Source organism: Bos indicus, chromosome 1 (genome assembly GCF_029378745.1).
Source record: "Bos indicus isolate NIAB-ARS_2022 breed Sahiwal x Tharparkar chromosome 1, NIAB-ARS_B.indTharparkar_mat_pri_1.0, whole genome shotgun sequence".
NCBI classification, from domain to species: Eukaryota; Metazoa; Chordata; class Mammalia; order Artiodactyla; family Bovidae; genus Bos; species Bos indicus.
The window spans coordinates 46868525-46894425 of NC_091760.1; the positions used below are offsets into that span (position 1 = coordinate 46868525).

Genomic DNA, 25901 nt, shown 5'->3' on the forward strand with positions numbered 1-25901 from the left:
GAGTTCATGGTGAGTGTTATAAAGACTGTGTGTGGCTCTCAAGGCAGGGACCACATATTATGGAACCCTTACAGTGCCTGGTGCCAAGAAGGTATTTAGTAATAGTCCCCTTTCCCCTTCTCTTCTAAAAATTCCCTTCATGAACTCACATACACTGAAATTTATGGAGTATTTCCTATCTAAAATCATGCTGTTCTTTTAATTTTGTTGGCTTGTGGTGCTTCTCAGGTGACAGGTCCAAGTTAATTCTGGTATCTCTTTGCTCTTTGCTGTGCACTGACCGACTGTCCAGCATCCCGGCCCTGCAGGAGTTCAGGTTATACTGTTCTCTTTTATCCTTTCAGATGTTTCTTTCCCCAGTCTCCAGGAGTTTGCTTACGCACATATGCTCTTTAGTACCCTGCTGAATACTTATTTAGGACTCTCTGCAGATCTCCTGAGTTCCTTTGTGTGTAGCTCTCTTCTCCTGTTACTGTCCTATGGGTTCTAATCGGCTGTAAGACTCTCAGCTCCATCTCCTCAATTTAGGGGGTTCACCAGGCTCCTGCTGGGTTCTGTCTCATACTGCTGCAGCCTGGAGATGCTCTCAGGGCTGTCAGCAGAGGGCAAACACTCACAGGAATCATTTTCTATATTTCCCATCTTTCAGGTTGTCAGCAAAGGGCAATCAATCATGGGAATCATTTCCTTTATTTCCCATCTTTCAGGCATCATTTCTTTTGTTGTATAACGTGCTATGTCTGGAGAACCACTGTTTCAGGTGGAAGAGTAAATCTCACCATTTCTCTGTCTTGGTTGCAAGCAGAAGTCTAGGAGACTTGAAACTGAAGGGAAAGACTTAATAGAGAAGCTGGAGAGAAGAAGGTTCAGTGGACAAAGAGGAGCTGGAGAGGATGGGACCTAGAGCACAGACAGAGCACATAATGATATAGGATGAGGGACACGTTTCATAGTATGTGTTCTTGTTATCATTTTATTATTAGTTATGTAGGGGGAGGTGTGCTTCTTCCTCTGATGTAAGAGGGAAAATTGTCATAATGGGTGGTAATGTGGATATGTCTACTGCTGGAAGGTGAAACATTGAGGGAGTTCTTGTCTAGACGGGAGGTGGAAGGTGGGAGGAAGGTGGTGCCCAGAAGACTGGTACAGATGGGCTTGAAAGAATGGGAGTGGGGGATGGAGCTTGATCCTGCAGGATGATAGAGGGACAGTGACTTTCCGGATCACATGTGTGCGTGGTGCTTATCTGCACTGATTTTGTGAGGGTGTATATTTTACTGCATTCAACAGTCTGGGTGTAAGAATAGAGAAGATGGTTGTGTGTTATGAGGTCTAGGATGGCTGGGAGGTAGGAAAAGGGAGAAGGAGACACTTGAGAGGGTAAGCCATTCATTTGTGGGTGCTCAGGCCTGTCCAACTCTCTGTGACCCCATGGAGTGCAGCCCTCCAGGCTTCTCTGTCTATGGAATTTTCCAGGCAAGAATACTGGAATGGGTTGCCATTTCCTACTCCATGGGTAAGCCATAGTTCACATCATTAATGCTATTGCAGTCAGGAAGGAATATTAGGAATTATTGTTAGAAACCCTCTTAATAGTCCTGCTGTGGTTCTTAGAAACTTTTGGAAAATGTCCACTAACAGCTCCAACTGTCTGCATGAACACAAACCAAACAATAATGGAGAAGGGAGGTGGCAAGTAAGAAATGATATAGGACAGTTTTGATATTAAAAATTATATAAACAGATCTTTTTGTGGAGTGTGGTAAAACACTTTGCCTTGTCTAAAGATGTCATCTTGTCCAGGCTGAGAATATTGTCATGACTTTTAAACCATTCAGTTTATTTCTGTGACATTAATAGTTAAAGAAGCCTGGGGTGTGGGGTGGGGAGTGGGAAAGGCTTGAACCTTGGCCATCTGCCATCCCTTAATCCCTGGTCCATCCTAGGCTTCTGATTGTGACTGTACTTTGCTTGCAATTAGAGTATCTGAGCATTTTCTAAAAAGTACAGACTCAATTTTAATTAAAAATATCACATAAGAAAATTAGCCATTACAGTGATGAGGGGAGAAAAAGCATTTTATCTCACTCTCAAGTTAGTCTTCTTTATATTGTATATATGGAGTATTTTGCAGTTTAAGAATGAAATATTTCCTTTGTCACAACTATTACATTTTTATTTATTTTTCCAACATAAAATGTGATTAGATACTTTAAACTCTTCAACTTCTGAAACATTAATAAATATTTATTGAATGAAAGTTGAATACATTAAAAATAATTCATGGGGCTTTTGAAAAATGCAAATCCTAAGACTTCTTGTCTGCTCCATCTCAGGTGTATCACAACACAATCCCCACATTTCCTAAGATATGGTCAAATTCAGTTATATAAGTAAAGGAACAAATGAAATCCACAAACAAGCAAAACCCCTCTAGTTAGGTGATTTTGAATAGAACAACTACTATAGTAAATTCACAGATTTCTGAATTTCTAAAAGTCTCTGAATGTCACATTGGTATAAATGGTAGGCTGAATAAGGCCCCCAAAGACGTCAGTGTTTGAATTTCCAGAACCTATGAATATGTTGTCTAATAAAAGGAACTTTGCAGACAAGTTGCAGTTAAGATTCTTGAGGCAGGGATATTATTCAGGATTATTTGGGTGGGCCCAATATAATCATGTGGGTCTTTATAAGAGAGTGGCAGAAAGGTAGATATGGTATGATACATAGATATAATAATCTACCTGGATATTAGATATAAGAGTGATGTAGGTAGAAACCATGCTCTCCTGGCAGAAAGATAGATTTGATATGATAGGTAGATATGAGAATCTACCTGAATATTAGATATTAGAGTGGATATTAGAGTGATGTAGGTAGAAACCATCCTCTCATGTCATATATGAGAAGGAAGTATATGTTTTGATATCTAGCAAAAGGTTGTAGGGAGAATTCCGTGTCATTTTTCTGATAAACTCTTATTGAGCATTGGCTATATTTGTTTGTTTTTTCCTTATTTATTGATATTTTAAACATATATGTTTTCTGATTATGAAAACAGTACCAGTGTTTTAGGGCTTTTGGCTGCAAGTAAAGAAAGCTGGTTCAATCTGGTTTTAAGGAATAATATTCATTTAGAATAGAAGTCGGGAGGTAGGTTGGGCATAGTTTAGGCTCCATTTCTCTGTAAGTCTCTCTGCTGTGTCCTCCTTCATGCATTATCTATGGCATCCACTTTCACGGTTGGATTTTACGTTTTTACACAGCAGCAGGTAGTTGCTTTCTTACACATGTCCAGCTTGAGATACGGTTTTTTTTATTGGCAGGTAAAATCAGAGAGCTGTTCCCAGAGTACTGGTGATGTCTGGATTTGGATGCGTGCATCCCTCAGAATCCTCCAGCAGCTTTTCATAGAATACAACTGGGTCACAGGCCCAATCCTGAATCAGTCGCTTGGGATTATCCTTTGAACAGTCAGGCCCTGAACTGACAAGTCAGTAAATCGCAGTGCAATGAATGAGGGATGGGCAAGCATAGGGTTCACTCTGGTCCACACCTTACAGCGGCTCCAGGAATGACTGCTGGTGTTTCCTCTGGGCTCTGAATTTTAAAATTTGGCAGACCTTGAAGTTGTCCTTGGCACTGACCTAAAACAGAGTTATCATTTAGGAAAGTTAAGCAAATTGACCTTTTCGCAGTCTTTTGTATTCATCCGTTTTGGCTGCACTGGGTCGTAGCTGAGGCTTGAGGCATCGTCAGTCTTCGTTGTGGCATGTGGTATCTTTAGTTGTAGTTTGTGGGATCTAGTTCCCCGACAAGGGACTGAATCTGCTCTCCCCTGCATTGGGAGCTTGGAGTCTTAGCCCCTGGACCACTATAGAAGTCTCTCTTTTTAAGTAAAATCCAGGTGACTTGGGCTTCCCTGGTGGCTCAGACAGTAAGGAGTCTACCTGCAATGCAGGAGACCCACGTGTGATCCCTGGGTCAGGGGAGAAGGAAATGGCAACCCACTCCAGTATTCTTGCCTCGAGAATCCTATGGACAGAGGAACCTGGCAGGCTACAGTCCATGAGGTCACAAGAGTTGGACATGACTGAGTGACTAGGACTTTCACATTTCAGGTGAGTAGCACCAAGTGTATGGTGATTCTTGGATTGGGCTGCATGGGTCATTTTTCTGGTCTTGAATTAGTAGCTTATGGCTACCCAAGGAACAAGAGTGACTGTGGGAGAGGAAAAGAGGAAAAACAAAGGAGAAGGGGGCATGTTGTGAGCACATAGCACATGGTTTGGTCCTTAGTGTTTTGTCATGGCCTCACAAGAACTAAAAAGGAAAGGGAGGTGGGAATATTTCCTAAAAGATAATCAAAAGATAAGGGAACTTCTCCTGTTTTTAAGAAGTTGAGATATAATTGGCAGACGAATGGATAAGAAAGCTGTGGTACATATACACAATGGAATATTACTCAGCTATTAAAAAGAATGCATTTGAATCAGTTCTAATGAGGTGGATGAAACTGGAGCCTATTATACAGAGTGAAGTAAGTCAGAAGGAAAAACACCAATACAGTATATTAAAGCATATATCTGGAATTTAGAAAGATGGTAATGATGACCCTATATGCGAGACAGCAAAAGAGACATAGATGTAAAGAACAGACTTTTGGACTCTGTGGAAGAAGGCAAGGGTGGGATGGTTTGAGACAATAGCACTGAAACATGTTTATTATCACATGTGAAATAGATCGCCAGTCCAGGTTCGATGCATGAGACAGGGTACTCAAGGCTGGTGCACTGGGATGACCCAGAGGGATGGGATGGGGAGGGAGGTGGGAGGGGGGTTTGGATGGGGAACACATATATACCCATGGCTGATTCATGTCAATGTATGGCAAAAACCGCTACAGTATTGTAATTAGCCTCCAATTAAAATAAATTAATTAATTAAAAAAGAATAAAAGACCTGCAATTTTAAAAATTGAGATATAATTTACATATAATGTGTAAGTTTAAGGTGTACAATGTGTTGATTTGATACATTTGTTTATTGCAATATGATTATCAATACAGTGTTAGCTAGCACTTCTTTCATGTCACTTAATTACCATTTCTTTTAGGTTGAGAACAGTTAAGATCTTGTCTCTTAGCAGCTTTGAAGTTTATTACGTACACTTACTTACAGTAATACAGTAATACAGTTTTGTTGCCTATTGTCACTATGCTATGCCTTCCATCTCCAGGATTTATTTATATACCTGTTGCAAGTTTGTACCCTTAAACAATGTCTACCCAATTCCCCCATTCCCTAGCTTCTGGTAGTCACCATTCTATGTTTTTATGAGTTCAGTTTTTATTAAAAACCCTTGATTCCATTCACACACACTGCACTCCCCCACCGCCCCCCACCACACTGCCTTACAGGATCTTAGTTCCCCAAGCAGGAATCAAACCCAAGTTTCTGTTTAGAAATTCACTGAGAGCCGAATGGGCATTCTTTTATAGTTTACAATATTTTTTCCTTTGGCTGCTTTTTTAGGATTTTCTTTTTATACTTGTTTTTTGACAGTTTCACTATAATGTGTCTTGGAGAAGATCTTTTTGCATAGAGATAATAGGGTGATCTATTAGATTTTTGAGTTTGGTTGTCAAAGTATATCCCTAGGTTTGGGAAGTTCTCAACTATTGTTTCTTTAAATAATCTCTCTGCCCTCCCTTTTCCCTCTCTCAAACCATGATTATTCTAATATTTGTACACATGGTGGCATCACATAGAACATGTAGGCTTTCTATGCTCTTTTTCATTCTTTTTTCTCTTGTGTTCTCTTCTGATTGGGCTGTTTCAGAGTTCCTGCTCCCTTATTCAGTCTTCCATTTGATCTTTCTGTTATAGATGCTCTTTATTGCATTTTTCATTTTATTCATTGAATTTTTCAGCTCCAGAATTTCCATTTGCTTCTTTATGATTTCTTTCTCTGTAAATTTCTGATTTTATTCATGTATTTTTTTTATTTGTCTTTGTTGTAATATAGCCCATTGAGTTTCCCTGAAGAGCTATTTTGAATTCTTTTTTTTTTTTTAATTTTATCTATTTATTCTTGGCTGTGCTGGTCTTTGTTGCTGCTTTTCTCTAGTCGGGGAGAATGGGGCCACTCTTTAGTTGTGGTGCGTGAGCTTCTCACTGCAGGGACTTCTCCTGTTGCAGAGCACTGGCTCTTGGCATGCAGATTTCAGTAGTTGTAGCTCCTGGGCTCTATAGAGCGCAGGCTCAGAAGTTGTAGTGCACGGGCTTAGTTGCCCTGTGGCATGTGGGATCTTCCTGGATCAGGGATCAAACCTGCATCTCCTGCATTGGCAGGCAGACTCTTCTGAGCCACCAGGGAAGCCCAGCTATTTTGAATTCTTTATCAAAGGCTGAATTCTGTGCCTTTGAGCATGGTTATTGGAGGATGATTGTTAGTTTTCTGTGATGACATGTTTCCGTGATTCCTTATGTTCCTTGTACATTTGCATTGCTGCTTTCATGCTTGAAGTAGCAGACATCTGCTGCTGTCTTACTGGTTCCCTTCAGGTGGGGTAAGATGTTCATCAGTCCTGTTTTAGCTGTCTATTTTGCTTGCCCTCACATGGGTACACTTGCTTTCCACATCTTGCTTCTTGTGACACAATTCTTAAGCTTTTCTTAAGACCCACCAGGCTAGCCGCTGTTAACCTTTTGTTTTCCAGAAAGAGGAAGTATAGCTTAAATTTGTGTTTCTCTCTTGCCCAGAAAAACTGATCTGTTTTTCTGATAGTGTTCTGTTTAGCAGAGTCTCACTTGCTGCCTCATTTGGCAGCATACACAAGGAGCTGCTGGCTCCAGAGTGTGCGGAGGTGTGGGTTTAGCACACAGGGCACTGGGGGTGCCTGTGGGCTCTGTTGCAAGACTGTTGGGTGAGGCATTAGGCTTGTGGGCGGACTTCCTGCCAAACTCCTGAGCACACTTAGCAGGAACTGTGTCCCTTCAGTGACCTTTGATGTTCTTACCTGCCTCTTTCCTGAACCCCTCCCTCCCTGGGGTCATGGAGGTCCCCCTTTAGTACTCGGAGAGCTGCAGAATTAAATGGGTTTCTCTCACAGCGGGGGTCAGTGGGCACTAACTGGTCACTCTCCTCATCTCTCTTGGATGAGGACGCTGCTGGGTGCTACAGCCTTGGGCTTGTTATGCTGGGGGAGGGGCAGTGCTGGCGAAGTTCCTCTTACCCTCTCAGTTTCATCCAAACTTGTATTTTTTCTTTCTTTCTGGAATTTCTCTTTGGGAAGGCTGAATCCATTGGTATTTTCCTGGGTCACCACTCTCCAGGTTGTCCCTGACTGTGGCCAAGCAGGACTGGGACAGGTTCACTGGCTGTGCTGACAGCACCGAGGTTTATCTGCCTGTTACTAGATACGCACATGGGCGAGACTGCACCTAGGCCCTGCGCATGTGGAGCTGGATCCCACGATTCCCACAGAGGCAATTTTGTTTTTGGGTGGGTCCTACATTTGTTGTTAAAAAGGGGGACAAAAATGGAGGAATGTCTTATGCCATGTCATGATGCTGATGTCAACTCTGCTAGGGAAACATTTTCAAAGTCATTATTATCCTTTTTAATAAACAAATAATACTGTGTATTCTTTTAAAATGAAGGAGCCTAATGAAATTCTTCCAATTGAGAGTTTCTGCATGTACATGTAGAATGAAACAGAAAAAGTACAGAATCCAAGAATATCATTAAAAACCCTTCTATATTTGGGGATTATTTTTACCTTGTTTGAGATTATGTTGACCTTGCATAGCATTTTGAAGTGGTTTGGCATGGATGGGGAGCCTGAGGGCTTGTTTGAGTGGTTTGTAATGGGTAATAGGTTGAGAGTAATTCTTGATTTTGTTTTCCTGTTGTTGTTTTCTCTTGCAGTTTAACTTATTGCATAATGTAAGAAGCAGTTTCCTGGGTTAGGTACTAAAAAGGTTCTGCATCTAGTTTCCAATGTGTGTAGGGTACACCAGGCAACTCTTGGACACCAGCAGCATGACCTATAGTTCTAATCGGTTCTGACACTATAACTGAGCAGGACCCTGTGGAGCCTTCCTGGACAGACCCCTCCACCTCATGTCCTCTGCCTACTTCGTGTTTGCAGAAAAGTTGTAGTCTTCCAGGCCTTCCCTGACTCACAAAAGTCTGGCCTAAGAATTAATGATTGAAAGGATGTGAACACATAGTGATAGAAGTAAACTGCTGGGCCAGGAGAACTGGTAACAGTTTAAACAGTAAATCAGCCACATGGCAGTCAAAGAGTTTTTAGTTCCTCCCTGAAATACATGGATAACATGTATAACAATCCAATAAGCATTCCTGAGTTGTTTTACAGATTGCTTAAAACCCCCACCAAATGGAAGAAGTTAACTATTTGATGACCATGGGCTTACTGGAGCCTGAAGATTGATTATGTTAGCCGCTGTGACACCACCCTGCTATCTCACCATCAACCAAGCAGAGAATTTTGTATGAGCTGATAACATCCCCTGTGACTCCCTTCCCCCACTTTGCCTTTAAAAATTCTTCCCTGAAATCCATCTGGGAGTTGGGGTGTTTTTGAATATTAGCTGCCCTGGACTCCTAGTCTGGCACCTTACAATAAACACTGCATTTTCCTTCTCCACATTCTATGGCAGTAGATTGGCTTTACTATGAGCAGGCGAGCAGGCCCACGTTTGGTTTGGTATCAACACTATCTGAAGATAGCATCAAATCCCACATGTTAAGGTCTTAGTCCTACAAGACTCCCCCCCAACCCCCTACTTAAGATGCCAGTCACCAATCTAGGTAGTCACCTGTGCTTCTAAATGACTAGCTGTAGATTAGAAATTCCAATGACTCCTGCCTTGGCTTCAGTTAATTTTGCTAGAGCAGGTCACAGAAATCTGAGTAACATTTTTTAAATTAATTAATTTATTTTAATTGGAGGATAGTTTCATTATAGTACTATGGTGGTTTTGCCACTCATCAACATGAGTCACCCACAGGTGCACATGTGTTTCCCCATCCTGAACCCCCCTCCCACCTTCTTCCCCACTCTCCACCCCTCTGGGTTGTCCTAGAGCACCAGCTTTGAGTGCCCTGCTTCATGCATCGCTTCATTGTACTGGTCATCTATTTTACATATGGTAATACATATGTTTCAGTGCTAGTCTCTCAAATCATCCCACCATCCCCTTCTCCCACATAGTCCAAAAGTCTGTTCTTTACATCTGTGTCTCTTTTGCTGTCTCACATATAGGATCATTGTTACCATCTTTCTAAATTCCTTATATATGCATTAATATACTTTATTGGTGTTTCTCTTTCTGACTTACTTCACTCTGTATAATAGGCTCCAGTTTCATCCACCTCATTAGAACTGACTCAAATCCATTCTTTTTTTTATAGCTGAGTAATATTCCACTGGGTATATGTACCAAAACATGCTTATCCATTCATTTGCCAATGAACATCTAGGTTGCTTCCATGTCCTGGCTATTGTAAACAGTGCTGCAATGAACACTGGGGTACATGTGTCTCTTTCAATTCTGGTTTCCTCAGTGTGTATGCCCAGCAGTGGGATTGCTGGGTCAAATGGCAGTTCTATTTCCAGTTTTTTAAGGAATCTCCACACTGTTGTCTGTAATGTCTGTACCAGCTTATATTTCCACCAGAAGTGTAAGGGGGTTCCCTTTACTCCACTTCTGCATTTATTGTTTGTGCATTTATTGTTTGTAGACTTTTTGATGGTGTCCATTCTGACTGGCATGAGATGATACCTGTTTGTGGTTTTGATTTGCATTTCTCTAATAATCAGTGATGTTGAGTATCTTTTCATGTGTTTCTTAGCTATCTGTATATCTTCTTCAGAGAAGGCAATGGCACCCCACTCCAGTACTCTTGCCTGGAAAATCCCATGGACGGAGGAGCCTGGTGGGCTACAGTCCATGGGGTCGCTAAGAGTCGGACACGACTGAACGACTTCACTTTCACTTTTCACTTTCATGCATTGGAGAAGGAAATGGCAACCCACTCCAGTATTCTTGCTTGGAGAATCCCAGGGCCAGAGGAGCCTGGTGGGCTGCCGTCTATGGGGTCGCACAGGGTCGGACACGACTGATGCGACTTAGCAGCAGCATATCGTCTTTGGAGAAATGTCTGTTTAGTTCTTTGGCCCACTTTTTGATTGGGTTGTTTGTTTTTCTGGTACTAAGCTACATGAGCTGCTTGTATATTTTGAAAATTAATTCTTTGCCAGTTGTTTTGTTTGCTATTATTTTCTCCCATTCTGAAGGCCGCCTTTTCACCTTGCTTATAGTTTCCTTCATTGTGCAGAAACTTTTAAGTTTAATAAGGTCCTATTTATTTATTTTTGTCTTTTATTTCCATTACTCTGGGAGATGGGTCATAGAGGATCTTGCTGTGATTTGTGTCAGAGAGTGTTCTGCCTGTATTTTCCTCTAAGAGTTTTATAGTTTCTGGTCTTACATTTAGGTCTTTAATCCATTTTGAGTTTATTTTTGTGTATGGTGCTAGAAGTGTTCTAGTTTCATTCTTTAACATGTGGTTGACCAGTTTCCGAGAAACATTTTACTTATTTTACTTACAGGATTACTGGTCTATTAAAGTAGATGAGTAGTTACCTAGGACTAGGGTGGGAGTATAGGTTTGTGAAAATGTGGATTGACTGCTAATGTGAACAGAGTTTCTTTTGGGGGTATGAAAATGCTATAACTGTGGAGATGGCTATCCAAATTATGAATATACAAAAATCTCATGAACTGTTCACTTAAATAGGTGAATTGTATGGTATGTGAATTATACCTCAATTAAACTTAAAAATAGAAGAGAAAAAGATTTCTGGTCTGTTATAAAAAACTAATTCAGAAATAGCCAGAGGAAGAGATATACAGGGCAAGGTGTATGAGAAGGGCATAAAGGTGCCGTCTTGGTCTGAATGTGCCATTCTCCTTGAATCTCCAAGTGTTCACCAACCTGGAAGCTCTCCAAACCCCATCCTTTTGGGGTTTTATGAAGCTTCATTCCATAGGCATGTTTGATTCATTTGTGACTGATTTCAGCCTCCAGCCACACTCCCTTTACTGGAGGTCCAGGGTGGAACTGAAAGTTCCAACCCTCTTATCACGGTCAGGTCTGACAACCAGCTCCCATCGTGAGGTATTTTCCAAAAGCCACCTCAGTAACACGAGCCCAGTTGTGGTGGAAAGGGGCTCGTTAGAAGTAACAAGACACACATTTCCCTTTTATGACTCTAAAGTGTTTTTAGGAACTGAGGACACAAAACCAAATATTATAGCAAAAGATGTTCCTATTTCTCTTATCATTAAAATTCTAAGGATTTTGGGAGCTGTGAGCCAGGAACTGTGGATGAAGACCAAATGTATATTGCTTATAAATCACAATACTGGAGGTACATAATTATTTTTCCTGTCCATTTGTTCAACCACCTTCTATTTATTAGGAAAATAATTAATGAAAAGTATAAAACACTCGAAAGAATAGAGAGTACATAAGTACTTAAGTATGTATTTGAAATTCCTCCCCAGTCTTCAGAGTCACTGTAATTTCTTGGATATAACTGCTTGTTTGTAATTATGTGGGTGGTTAGCACTGCTTACACATTGCATAGTTATATCTTGATTTGTCAGCTTTACACTGTACCTGCTGACCTTTCCACATCAGGCAGAGCAGCGTGGGTGGTTAAATAAAAACACAGACTGAAGTCAGATTGCTTGGGTTCTAGTCCAGGTTTGCTGTTTATAATCTGTGTGACCTTGGGCAAATTATCAAATTACCATTCTTTGCTTCAGTTTCCTTGTCTATCAGATGGCCTAATAATAAGACTTACCTCATGGGATAATTTAAACATTGTATTAAAAGATTTATATAAAGTCTTTAGAAAAGAGTGTCTGGCACTTAGGTGTTTAGTAGATGTTGGTTGATGTTGCTGTCCCTGTTAAAGATAATGAAAGATGAGATCTTCTGCTGACTCATAATTTCTGTCACTCTCTTTCTAAAATTTGTAAAATATTTTTTTTCTGTGTATTAAATAATGTACTTAGGCCTTTTCTTTCCCTTAATAGGGTTAGATAGTACATCTTAACTGCCTCCTTTAAGTGAAGAAGAAGAGCACTTCTATATTATGTTACATTTGATTTCTGTTAGCTATCATATTACTTTTGCATCATCAGGCTTTATAATCTTTAGTTTTATTGCTCTAACTATAATTAAGGATAACATACACTCTTTATGGATTGATTCTTATTCTTAAAAAAATACGGTATTATTGTGATCATGTAAATGTTACCCAGTATAGAACATGATCCTTTGAAACCAAACCTTTATCTCTTGATGGAGAATGTCCCAAGCATCAAGGTCAAATGGATCCTTTTTACACAGTACATCAATTGCTTAATCATGCTGCATTTTAATTTGCTTTATATTTTAACCATGACTTTCTTATACCTCTTCTTGCTTTTTCTGGAGTGCTAACTGCCCTTTTTTTTTCTCCTGATGAGAGAAAATAACATCTTCTATAGCATATTATGAGGATCTTCCTTCATATAATTTGTTAAATCCATTTGCTTCTTCAAGGCACTTTTTTCCCCCCTCTGAGCACTCTATCTTCCTATTTCAATGTTCACTGATTATTATCTTGACCTGTTGCCCAGCTGTTGTTCTGAGTTTGCTTTTCATTAAATTCCTGGCTCATGTCTTTCACTTCCTTGGATTTTTCTTTCCGATTTACTGGATTAAATCTTCAAATAATGTTTTCCTGAAAGGGCACATGGGAACTAAGCTTACATGTCTGAAATGGCCTTTATTTTGCCCTCTTCTTTGATTTTTATTTGGGTTTAGAATGCTGTATTCAAAGTCCTTTTCCCTTAGAACCTTACAACTTTGCTCCACTGTCTTCACATTTCCTGTGGGGTAAAAGACAAGGCTAATGTCAATCTAATTTTTTTTTTTTTAATTTAAAAGTATCTTTTATTGGTAATGTTGTTCTTCTTTCTGGAAGACAGAAGAACTTTTTTCTCTACCTCTGAAATTTTACAAAGCTCTAATGTGAGGTCTTTTTTTGGGTATAAAACTTTATTGTTAAACAGGCAGATCTGTTCACTGATAAGAAAACAGTTTAAACATCTGAATTTTAGAGACAGTATACAATTTTGAGATACAAAATATTAGAAAGCCATTATATTATACAGTATGTAGAGCAAAATATCACAATATAAATAACAATTAATGTCCAAGCTAGAAAAGACTGAAGTGCTTTTAAGGTCTTGTCTTCTAAGCAGGAAGGCCAAAGTGAAGATTAAGAACCATTTCTAAGAGAGTGTAAGTCATGGTCTTCAGGAAGCACTGGAGTTCTATTAAGGTACTTTCATGTATACTTGGGATGAATCCTATTTGGTCATGGTGTATAATTCATTGTACATATTGTTGGATTCAGATGTGAAGATGACACCACCCTTATGGCAGAAAGTGAAGAGGAACTAAAAAGCCTCTTGATGAAAGTGAAAGAGGAAAGTGAAAAAGTTGGCTTAAAACTCAACATTCAGAAAACGAAGATCATGGCATCCGATCCCATCACTTAATGGGAAATAGATGGGGAAACAGTGGAAAGAGTGTCAGACTTTATTTTTCTGGGCTCCAAAATCACTGCAGATCGGTGACTGCAGCCATGAAATTAAAAGACGCTTACTCCTTGGAAGGAAAGTTATGACCAACCTAGACAGCATATTCAAAAGCAGAGACATTACTTTGCCAACAAAGGTCCATCTAGTCAAGGCTATGGTTTTTCCTGTGGTCATTTATGGATGTGAGAGTTGGACTGTGTAGAAGGCTGAGCACCGAAGAATTGATGCTTTTGAACTGTGGTGTTGGAGAAGATTCTTGAGAGTCCCTTGGACTGCAAGGAGATCCAACCAGTCCATTCTGAAGGAGATCAGCTCTGGGATTCCTTTGGAAGGAATGATGCTAAAGCTGAAACTCCAGTACTTTGGCCACTTCATGCGAAGAGTTGACTCATTGGAAAAGAGTCTGATGCTGGGAGGAATTGGGGGCAGGAGGAGAAGGGGACGACAGAAGATGAGATGGCTGGATGGCATCACCGACTTGATGGATGTGAGTTTGAGTGAACTCCGGGAGTTGGTGATGGACAGTGTGGCCTGGCGTGCTGCGATTCAGGGGGTCACAAAGAGTCAGACACGACTGAGCTACTGAACTGAACTGAACTGAGAGTTGTTTATAGTATTACTTGATTATCCTTCTAATGTGTATGGGATCTTTAGTGATGTGTCTTCTTTCATGTCTGATAATTATGATTTGTGTCCTGTCTTTTTTCCTTAGCCTTACTTCAGGCTTAATCAATTTTATTGATCTTTTCAAGAAAACTGGGTTTTGGTCTCATTGTCTTTTCTCTATTGATTACCTGTTTTCAGTTTCATTGATTTCTACCCTAATTCGTAATTTCTTTTCTTCTGCTTACTTTGGAGTTGATTTGCTTTTCTAGCTTCCTAAGGTAGATGTTTAAGTGATTTTAGATCTTCATTTATAATAATGTGTATTCAGTGCTGTAAATTTTCGTCTAAGGTCTGCTTTCACTGCATCCACAAATATTGAAAAGTTGTTTTTTCATTTTATTTGAGTTAAAAAGATTTTAATTTTTTATTGATGTTTCTTCTTTGACCCTTGTGTTACTTAGAAATGTGTTGTTTAATCTCCGGGTATTTTGGAATTTTCCAGCTATCTTTCTGTTATCAATTCCATCTTTCTTGTTTAATCCCATTGTAGTCTGAAGGCAGACATTGTATGATTTCTATTCTTTTCAGTTTTTTATAGTATATTTTATAGGCCTATTTTGGTGAATGTTTCATGTGAGCTTGAAAAGAATGTGTCTTCTTTTGTTGGATAAGTGGTTTATAGATGTCCATCATATCTAGTTGATGGTGATGCTGTTGAGTTCAACTAAGTCTTTACTGACTTTCCGCTTATTGGCTCTATCCATTTCTATTTTTTGTTTGTTTTTTCGGTCATGCTCTGTGGCATGTGGGTTCTTAGTTCTGCAACCAGGGAATGGAACCCATGTTCCCTGCAGTGGAAGTACAGAGTCTTAACCACTGAACCACCAGGGAAGTCCCTGATCCATACATTTCTGATAGTGCGGTATTGAAATCTTTCATTACAACTCTGAATTCATCAATTTTTTCTTTCAGTTCTATTAGTGTTTACCCTACATATTTTGGCTTTCTCTTGTTAGGTACATGCATGTTAAAGATTGTTATGTCTTCTTGGAGAATTGACCCTTGTATTATGTAAAATACCCTTCTTGTTTTTAGTTTTTGGTTGCACTGGGGCTTTGTTGCTGTGTGTGAGCTGTCTCTAGTTGTGGTGAGCAGGGCCTACTCTTCATTTCTGTGTGCAGGCTTCTCACTGGTGGCTTCTTTTGTGGAGCACAGGCTCTAGGCATATGACCTTCAAGTAGTAGTGGTGCACAGGCTTCAGTTGCTCTGTGGCATGTGGAATCTTCCTGGATCAGGGATTGATCCGCTGCATTAGCAGGCAGATTCTTACCCACTGTATCACCAAGGAAGGCTCTGTAATACCCTTGTTTATCTCTGACTTTCCTTGTTCTGAACTCTACTCTGAGGTTAATATAATTATTCTGATCTCTTTCAATTAGTGCTAGCATGGTATATCTTTATCCATCCACTTTCTTTTAATCTATATATGTCTTTATATTTAAAGTAGATTTCTTGTAGGGCAACATATAGTTAAGTCTGACAATCTCTGTCTCCTAATTGATGCATTTAGATAGTTTATGTTTAAGGTGATTATTGATATAGTTGGATTAATAGCTGTCATATTTGTTACTGTTTTCTCTTCATTGTCCTTGTTATTTGTTCCTGTTTTTATCTTCAGCTCTTTTTCTGACTTTTGTGGTTTTAATTTAGCGTTCAATAGATGCCATTCTGTCTCCTTTCTTAGTGTGTCAATAACGCTTCGCATTTTACTTTAAGTGGTTGCATTAGAGTTTGCAATATGCACTTATAACTAGTCCAAGTCCACTATCAAATAATACTGTACTGCTTCATGGGTAGGACAGGTACCTTATTAATAATAAAATATTATTAATTGCTCCTTCCTGTCCCTTGTATAATTGCTGTCATTCATTTCACTTGTAAATAAGCACACACCTGCACACACAGGTATAAGTGTACATGGTCAAATACACTGTTGCTGTTATTATTTTTGAACAAAATTGTTATGTTACAGTTAAAAATAAGAAAATAGAAGTTTTTTATTTTACCTTCAGTTATTCCTTCTCTGATGCTCTTCCCCTCTTTGTGTAGATCTGAGTTTCTGACCTATATGATTTCCTTATCTCTGAAGCCCTTCTTTTAACATTTCTTGCTAGACAAGTCTACTGGCAACAGATTCTCTTAATTTTTGTTTGTCTGAGAAAGACTTTCTCTTTCACTTTTGAAGGATAATTTTTCTGGGTACAAAATTCTAGGTTGATGACTTTTTTCTTTCAATGTGTCAAGTATTTTACTGTATCTTCTTCTTGCTTGCATGGTTTCTGAGAAGTTAGATTTAATTCTTATATTTGCTTTGCTAAAAGTAAGGTGTTTTTTTTTTTTCCCTTTTGGTTTCTTTCAAGATATTTTATCTTTGGTTTTCTACAGTTTAAATGCAATATGCCTGGATATAGTTATATTTTGTATTTATCCCACTTTATGTTCTCTGAGCTTCCTGGATTGTTGGTTTGGTATCTCACTTTTTTTTTTTTTTAACGTTAGCTCATGTCCTTATTAACCAGTATACAATTACTTGTCTTCTGGTTTGTTGAAACAGTAGGTCAGACAACATTTGCCACAATAATGTCTGTCAAAATGACTGGCCATAAAAACTCCAGCACCACATTCATCTGAGGTTCACTCCCGGCGAAGGTGACTGATTTTGCCGTTCTCATCCACCTTATAGTATTTCAGAACAGCCAACTTAACCTTCTTTCTTTTATGCTTGTTCTTCTTGTGAGTGGTATAAGACTTCTTCCTTTTCTTAGCGCCACCACAAAGTCTCAACACAAGATGAAGAGTGGGCTCCTTTTGAATGTTGTAGTCAGACAAAGTTGGAAAAGGCAATGGCACCCCACTCCAGCACTCTTGCCTGGAAAATCCCATGGACAGAGGAGCCTGGTAGGCTGCAGTCCATGGGGTCACGAAAAGTCAGACAGGACTGAGCGACTTCACTTTCACTTTTCACTTTTATGCATTGGAGAAGGAAATGGCAACCCACTCAGTGTTCTTGCCTTGAGAATCCCAGGGATGGGGGAACCTGGTGGGCTGCCGTCTATGGGGTCACACAGAGTCAGACACGACTGAAGCGACTTAGCAGCAGCAGCAGTCAGACAAAGTACATCCATCTTCCAGTTGCTTGCCAGCAAAGATCAGTCTTTGCTGGTCAGGAGGAATTCCTTCCTTATCCTGGATCTTGGCCTTTACATTTTCTGTTGTATCCGAGGGCTCCACCTTGACAGTGATGGTCTTCACTGTCAGGGTCTTCATGAAAATCTGCATCTTGGCAGCAGTTCCACTGCAGATAGCAGATCCAGAAAGGTGTCTGACTTTAATTTGGGGAAACTTTCAGTCATTATTATTGCAAATGTTTCTTCTGTTATGTTTTTCTGATCCTTTTGATATTCCTATTTGGTGTATCCCACAGCTCTAGAATATTCTGTTCTCATTTTAAATTATTTTTTTTCTCTTTGCTTTTTAGTTTTGGAAGTTCCTATGTACATTTCCTCAAACTCAGAGATTCTGCTTAGCTGTGTCCATTCTGCTAGTGAGCCTTTCAAAGACTTCTTTCATTTCTGTTACGGTGGTTTTACTATCTTGATTTCTTTCTTTTCTTTTTTTTTTCAATATGTCCTTTTCTTTCTTTCTTTTTCTTTTTTTTTTATTGAGGGGAGGGCCTTGCTGTGTGTCTTCTTGAATTTTAGTTCCCCAACTAGGGATTGAACCAGGGCCTTCAGCAGTGAAAGTGTGGAGTCATGATCATTGGACATCCAGGTAATTCCCTTGAATTTCTTTCAATTTCTATTTTTCAAAGAAAAGTTTTATATTTACAACAAAGTTGAGAGGAAGTGTTTTATATCTGGATAATATCAATAACCAGTGTTGTGACTGAACTGGCCCTTGTGGCTCTTACGATTACAGGATGCCCTCAGCATTAACCATCTGGAAACTGTGGGGCAAAAAGGAGGAAGGTGTATTACTCTTAGGTCCTGGAGGATACATGGCATGCCTGGGGCCTCACACCTAGGTCATGGTAGACAAAAAGAGAGAGAGCGTGGGCCTGAGGTTGTTTTTATTGGGCTCAAGGTCGGTGCCTGGAGTTTCATGGGTTTATTCTTTATTGGTGAACTTAAAACATGAATAGGAATTTAAAGCATGGGAAGAGAAAAACAAGTGGCCCAAAGGGTCATTTGTCTCAGTCAACCAAGATCCCTAAAACAAAGAAGCCGTAAGGGCACGGGAAGACCGTGGCTCTTTATATCTCATCATGTGAATGTCTTGACAGTCAAAATTGAAGTCAGACACTTGCATTACAAAAAAGAAAATACAACTCTTGGGGCTTACACTGCAGGAAGATTATAGGTACTTCCCATACACCTTGTCTTTATGTATGCATGGCCTCCCCTGTTATTATCATCACTCACTGGAATGGTACTTCTTTTTTAATTTTAACCAAGGGTGAACCTGCACTGACACATCGTGATCACCCAAGGTCCATAAGTTTACTTTAGGATTCATTCTTCAGTTCAGTTCAGCCACTCAGTCATGTCTGACTCTTCGACCCCATGGACTGCAGCTCACCAGGTCTCCCTGTCCATCACCAACTCCTGGAGCTTACTAAAACTCATGTCCACTGAGTCGGTGATACCATCCAACCATCTCATCTCTGTCATCCCCTTCTCCTCCTGCCTTCAATCTTTCCCAGCATCAGGGTCTTTTCAAATGAGTCAGTTCTTCACATCAGGTGGCCAGAGTATTGGAGTTTCAGCTTCAGCATCAGTCCTTCCAATGAATATTCAGGACTGATTTCCTTTAGGATAAACTGGTTGGATCTCCTTGCAGTCCAAGGGACTCTCAAGAGTCTTCTCCAACACTACACTTCAAAAGCATCAATTCTTCGGCACTTAGCTTTCTTTATAGTCCAACTCTCACATCCATACATGACCAGTGGAAAAACCATAGTTTTGACAAGGTGGACCTTTGTTGGCAAAGTAATGTCTCTGCTTTTTAGTATGCTGTCTAGGTTGGTCATAACTTTTCTTCTAAGGAGCAAGTGTCTTTGAATTTCATGGCTACACTCACCATCTGCAGTGATGTTGAACCCCCCAAAATAAAGTCTGACACTGTTTCCACTGTTTCCCCATCTATTTGCCATGAAGTGATGGGACCAGATGCCATGATCTTAGTTTTCTGAATGTTGAGGTTTAAGCCAAATTTTCACTCTCCTGTTTGACTTTCATCAAGAGGCTCTTTAGTTCTTTCTCATTTTCGGCCATAAGGGTGGTGTCATCTGCATATCTGAGGTTATTGATATTTGTCCCGGCAATCTTGATTCCAGCTTGTGCTTCATCCAGCCCAGCATTTCTCGTGATGTACTCTGCATATAAGTTAAATAAGAAGGGTGACAATATACAGCCTTGACATACTCCTTTCCCAATTTGGAACCAGTCTGTTCCATGTCCAGTTCTAACTGTTGCTTCCTGACCTGCATACAGATTTCTCAGGAGGCAGGTAAGGTGGTCTGGTATTCCCATCTCCTTCAGAATTTTCCACAGTTTGTTGTGATCCTCACAGTCAAAGGCCTTGGTGTAGTCAATAAAGCAGAAGTAGATGTTTTTCTGGAAGTCTCTTGCTTTATCGATGATCCAGCAGATGTTGGCAATTTGATCTCTGATTCCTCTGCCTTTTCTAAATCCAGCTTGAACATCTGGAATTTCACAGTTCACATACTGTTGAAGCCTGGCTTGGAGAATTTTGAGCATTACTTTACTGGTGTGTGAGATGAGTGCAATTGTGCGGTAGTTTGAGCATTCTTTGGCATTGCCTTTCTTTGGAATTGGAATGAAAACTGACCTTTTCCAGTCCTGTGGCCACTGCTGAATTTTCCAAATTTGCTGGCATATTGAGTGCAGCACTTTCACAGCATCGTCTTTCAGGATTTAAAATAGCTCAACTGGAATTCCATCACCTCCACTAGCTTTGTTCATAGTGATGCTTCCTAAGGCCCACTTGACTTTTGCATTTCAGGATGTCTGGCTCTAGGTGAGTGATCACACCATCATGATTATCTGGGTCATGAAGATCTTTTTTGTACAGTTCTTCTTTGTATTCTTTCCACCTCTTAATATCTTTTGGGTTCACTCTTCGTATTATACATTCTATCAGCTTGGACAAATGTATAAGAATGTCTGCCAGTCATTATAATTTCAGCTAGAGTATTTTTCCTTACTTAAAAATCCTCACTGGTCTGTCTGGTTTTTTTTTTCTTTTGATTCCTTCTTGGAATTTTCACCTCTTTCTTTACATTGCCCATTATTTCTTGCACGTTGTTTGCTTTTTCTATTAGAGCCCCTTAGTGTATTAATCATAGTTGTTTCAAATTCATGGTCTGATTATTCCAACATTCTTGCCATTTCTTAGTCTGGTTCTGATGCTTGATCTGTGTTTTCAAAGTGTGTTTTTTTCCTTTTAGTATGTCTCATAATTTTTTGCTGAAAGCTGGACATGAGGTACTGCCTAAAAGGAACTCCAGTAAATAGACTTTTCATGATGTGGAGATGAAATGTAGGGGAGGTGAAGCATCTTATAATCCTGTGATCTTCCTGTGTTAATGAGTCTGTGAACTTCAGAGCTGCTTCTTAGTCTCACCCCCTCAACTCTTAAATTGTATGGAATGTTTAGAATGGACTGGTGTTGGGTATGTCATTTACCTCAGTTTGGTTGGGCTCTGATAAAACCACAGTAGGTTAGGCTCTGGTAAAATAGTTTTTCTTGAGGGCAGGCCTTGTTTTAAAAAAAAGAACAGAATACTCTTGACATCCAGTAGTCCCCCGTCCACAGTGTCACTTTCTGTGGTTTCAGTTACTCCTGGTTAACTGTAATCTGAAAATATTAAATGGGAAAATTCCAGAAATAAACAACTTCAGTTCAGTTCAGTTCAGTTGCTCAGTCGTGTCTGACTCTGCAACCCCATGAATTGCAGCACGCCAGGCCTACCTGTCCATCACCAACTCCTGGAGCTTACTCAGACTCACGTCCATCGAGTCAGTGATGCCATCTAGCCATCTCATCCTCTGTCGTCCCCTTCTCCTCCTGTCCCCCCCTTCTCCTCCTGTCCCCAATCCCTCCCAGCATCAGAGTCTTTTCCAATGAGTCAACTCTTCGCATGAGGTGGCCAAAGTACTGGAGTTTCAGCTTTAGCATCAGTCCTTCCAATGAACACCTAGGACTGATCTCCTTTAGGATGGACTGGTTGGATCTCCTTGCAGTCCAAGGGACTCTCAAGAGTCTTCTCAAGCAATAAACAACTTACCCATATGAAATTGTGCATTGTCCTGAGTTGCATGATCAGCTGTTGTGACATCCTGCTCTCTCCCACCCAGGATCCTCAACCACTGACATCATCGTGGCTCAATACAGGGTCACCTGAAGCAGATGATCCTCCTTCTGACATTATTATCGTCAGAAGGTCAGTAGTAGCCTGACGCTGCATCACAGTGCTTTTGTCCTTCACCTCACCTCATCTCATCATGTAGGCATTTTAACCTTTTACCTCATCAAGTACACCACGATCAGATGTTTTGAGAGAGAGAGAGATCACATTCATATAACTTTTATTACAGCAAATTATTATTAGTTTTATAAGTTAGTTTTATTATTATTGTTGTTGTTTAGAGCTTCCCTAGGGGCTTAGATGGTAAAGAATGTGCCTGCAACATGAGAGACCCAGGTTCAATCCCTGGGTTGGGAAGATCTACTGGAGAAGGGAATAGCTACCCACTCTTACTGTGCCTAATTTATAAATTAAACTTTATCATAGGTATATATGTATAGGAAAAAGCAGTATATACGGAGTTTGGTATTACCCACAGTTTCAGGCATCCACTGGAAGTCTTGGACATATCCCCTGAGGATACAGGAGAACTACTGTACTTCAAAATGATTCCTTTCCCCCTTGTCCTTCTGGAAGCACAAAAGGGATTTTTCTCTGATATTTGCTGTGAGACCCTTATAACACTGGTGAGCTGTGGTTTTTTGAAACAATGTCATCCCAGTAAAGTTTTTTTTTCTTTTTCCAAGTAAGTTTTATTAACATTTAAACTGAAGCAGGGATTTATTTGGTTGACGTAAGGAGGTTTGTCATAGCTATGGTTTCTGTTTGTGTTTTTCTCTTCAGTACTTGGACCGTGAGACCGCTTCGGCCACATTCATAGACAGTGGCGGCCAGTTTGTTTCCTCCCAGGTGATAAGGATCAGCCGGAACCCTTACTGCGGCTATGAGCGCCAGATTCTGTCCAGCCGGGAGCGCCTGGAAGAGGACTCCTTGTTGGCTGCCCTACAGTGGCAGGAGCCTGACGTGGGCCCAGTCCCCTTTTTGAAGAGCACCGACCCTTCTTCCAGCTATTTTGTCATCTTGAACTCTGCAGCCTTCTTCAGGGTGGGAAGCCAGCTAGAGGTGCTGGTTCATGTGCAGGATTTTCAAAGAAAGCCCAAGAAATATGGTGGAGACTACCTGCAGGCCAGAATCCACTCCCCTAAGCTACAGGCGGGGGCCGTGGGCAGAGTGGTGGACTACCAGAACGGATTTTACAAGGTCTTTTTTACTCTGCTCTGGCCAGGTCAAGTCAAAGTGTCCATATCTCTGGTCCACCCCAGTGAAGGGATCCGAGTTCTTCAGTACCTGCAGGAAAAGAAACCAGACAGAGTCTATTTCAAGAGCCTCTTCCGGTCAGGGAGGATTTCTGAAACTACAGAGTGTAACGTGTGTCTTCCAGGGAGTCTTCCCCTGTGCAACTTCACAGACCTCTACACTGGAGAACCCTGGTTCTGCTTCAAACCAAAGAAGCTCCCTTGTAGTAGCAGAATTAACCATTTCAAAGGTGGATACCTGAAGGGCCTCCTAACTGCTACAGAGAATGCTTTCTTCCAGAGGTATGTGCCCCTTGTCCTAGGTGGGGATTGAAGAGTCCCTTTCCGTTGTCTTTGTCCTACTTAGGAGACTTTCTTATTTTGGTTATGTGCTTCTTACATCTCTCCAAACTTGGCCCAGTTCAGGAGAGGTGGTAAGAAAATAAACAAAGATTTATATTTTGTGATTAGTATGTTTATTTCAGGGACTTCCCTGGTGCCTCAGATGGTAAGGAATCTGCCTGCAATGCAGGAGACCTGGGTTCAATCCCTGGTTTGGGAAGACCCCTTGGAGAAGAGAATGGCTACCCCCTCCAGTATTCTTGCCTGGAGAATCACATGGACAGAGGAGCCTGGTGGGCTACAGTCCATGGGATTGCAAAGAGTTGGACATGACTGGGTGATTAATATGCACGCGTGCACGCGCGCGCACACACACACACACACACACACACACACATGCTTATTTCAGTTCAAATTAAATACCTTAAATTTTTGTTCTTTTACCTTAACATCTTTTACTTCAGAACTACATAGCATGTTTATAGCTGTATAAGCAAAATCACTTATTCACAGCACAGATAAAAAAATTATCTAAGAACAGGGCTACTAGAGGTCTTACAGTCAAGCTAATGTTTTAGCTTCATGTCTCAGAAACTGAAAAAAGTCTTAAGTGTCACATTATTATATAAAATTATAAAAATCATATAAACATTTATTGATAGGAAAAGGTAGGAATATGGTAACATTGCTAGATTGATTTAATGATAAGCATGAAGAATAACTACCTGGTGGTAAGCGTCTGCCTGCAATGCAGGAGACCTGGGTTTGATCCCTGGGTCGGGAAGATCCCCTGGAGAAGGAAATGGCAACCCACTGCAGTATTCTTGCTTGGAAAATCCCATGGACGGAGGAGCCTAGTGGGCTACAGTCCACAGGGTCGCAAAGAGTCAGACACGACTGAGTGACTTCACTTTCACTTTCCTTCTATGAAGATTGAAGGCAGGAGGAGAAAGGGATGACTGAGGATGAGGCGTTTGGATGGTATCACCAACTCAATGGACATGAGTTTGAGCAAGTTCCAGGAGTTGGTGATGAACAGGGAAGCCTGGTGTGCTGCAGTCCATGGGGTCAAAAAGAGCTGGACATGACTGAACTACTGAACTGAACTGAACTGATGGGAAACCAGGAATATCACAACGAATTATATTTTTCAAGTTAATAGCTATTCAAATTTTTGCATTATTGAGCACATATTCCTATTTTTGAACATAGGTATGAAACTTTTTCAGTATAATGATCAATATATGGCATAATATGCAGAAGGAAATATATAGAACCAGTATGAGGTAAAATTTCCATTTTCTTCAACATTATATGTGTGCGTGTGTGCATGCTCTGTCACTTCAGTTGTGTCCGACTTTTTGCGACCCTATAGACAGGACTGTAGCCCCCCAGGCTCCTCTGTCCATGGGATTCTCCAGGCAAGAATACTGGAGTGGGTTGCCATGCCCTCCTCCAGGAAATCTTCCCGACCCAGGGATCAAACTCGAGTCTCTTACGTCTCCTGCATTGACGGGCTGGTTCTTTATCACTAGTGCCTAAAATAAAATAACATTCCTAAGAAATAAAAAAGGTAGAAAAATTACATAGTCAGAAAGTATAATTATTTGAGAGAATGTAAAATGCTTTTTATTTTTAAATGATATATATATACTTTAAAAATATTCCCTTGTAGAGATGGTTCTTGTTGTTTTAGTTGCTAAGTTGTATCCGACTATTTTGTGACCCCATGAACTCTAGCCTGCCAGGCTCCTCTGTCCATGGGACTCTCTAGGTAAGAATAGTGGAGTTGATTGCCATGCCCTCCAGGGAATCTTCCCGACCAGGAATCGAACCCACATCTTCTGTTATCTCCTGCATTGGCAGGCAGACTCTTTACCACTGAGCCACCTAGGAAGTCCATGTAGTCTGTAGCAGCTTCTAAAATAAAGCTCTGGTTTTTTGTTTTTCTCGTAGTCAGCTTTTGGTGGCAAAAGTTTAAATACATTATTTGCTAGAATCATGCCATGCTTTCAGAAGCCCAGCAGAGGGCGCACTGCTCCCAGTATATTTATTGTACTAGTTTTCCAAGAAGGCAATGGCACCCCGCTCCAGTACTCTTGCCTGGAAAATCCCATGGACCGAGGAGCCTGGTGGGCTGCAGTCCATGGGGTCGCTAAGAGTCAGACACGACTGAGCGACTTCACTTTACTTTTCACTTTTATGCATTGGAGAAGGAAATGGCAACCCACTCCAGTGTTCTTGCCTGGAGAATCTCAGGGATGAGGGAGCCTGGTGGGCTGCCGTCTATGGGGTCGCACAGAAGTTGGACACGACCGAAGTGACTTAGCAGCTTAGCAGCGGTCTTCCGAGGGGTTTGTGTGTGTGTGTGCGGCTCAATACAAAAGGTCTTTAGTCTTATTCTTTAATTAGGCACATTATTTATCAATAGGACTTCCCAGGTGGCGCTAGTGATAAAGAACCCACCTACCAATGCAGGAGACGTAAGAGATGTAGGTTTGATTCCTGGGTTGGGAACATCTCCTGAAGGGAGGGCATGACAACCCACTCCAGTATTTTTGCCTGGA

General features: G+C 40.6%; 1 protein-coding gene and 1 pseudogene across 4 annotated transcripts in view; one reads left to right on the forward strand and one right to left on the reverse strand.

The window, feature by feature from the left end:
* The window catches only part of NXPE3 (neurexophilin and PC-esterase domain family member 3), a 55412-nt gene that overhangs the window by 11154 nt on the left and 18357 nt on the right, over positions 1-25901 (forward strand). For 3 of the 4 annotated variants that reach the window (XM_019973720.2, XM_019973802.2, XM_019973642.2), the window contains one exon: positions 22541-23295. In XM_019973720.2, the coding sequence (XP_019829279.1) occupies positions 22541-23295 (755 nt within the window). Of the gene's footprint in view, positions 1-13755; positions 14189-22540; positions 23296-25901 lie in introns of those variants that run through there. The other variant, XM_070791609.1, reaches the window with a different exon arrangement.
* Positions 16844-17646, reverse strand: LOC109568585 (ubiquitin-ribosomal protein eS31 fusion protein-like; annotated as a pseudogene).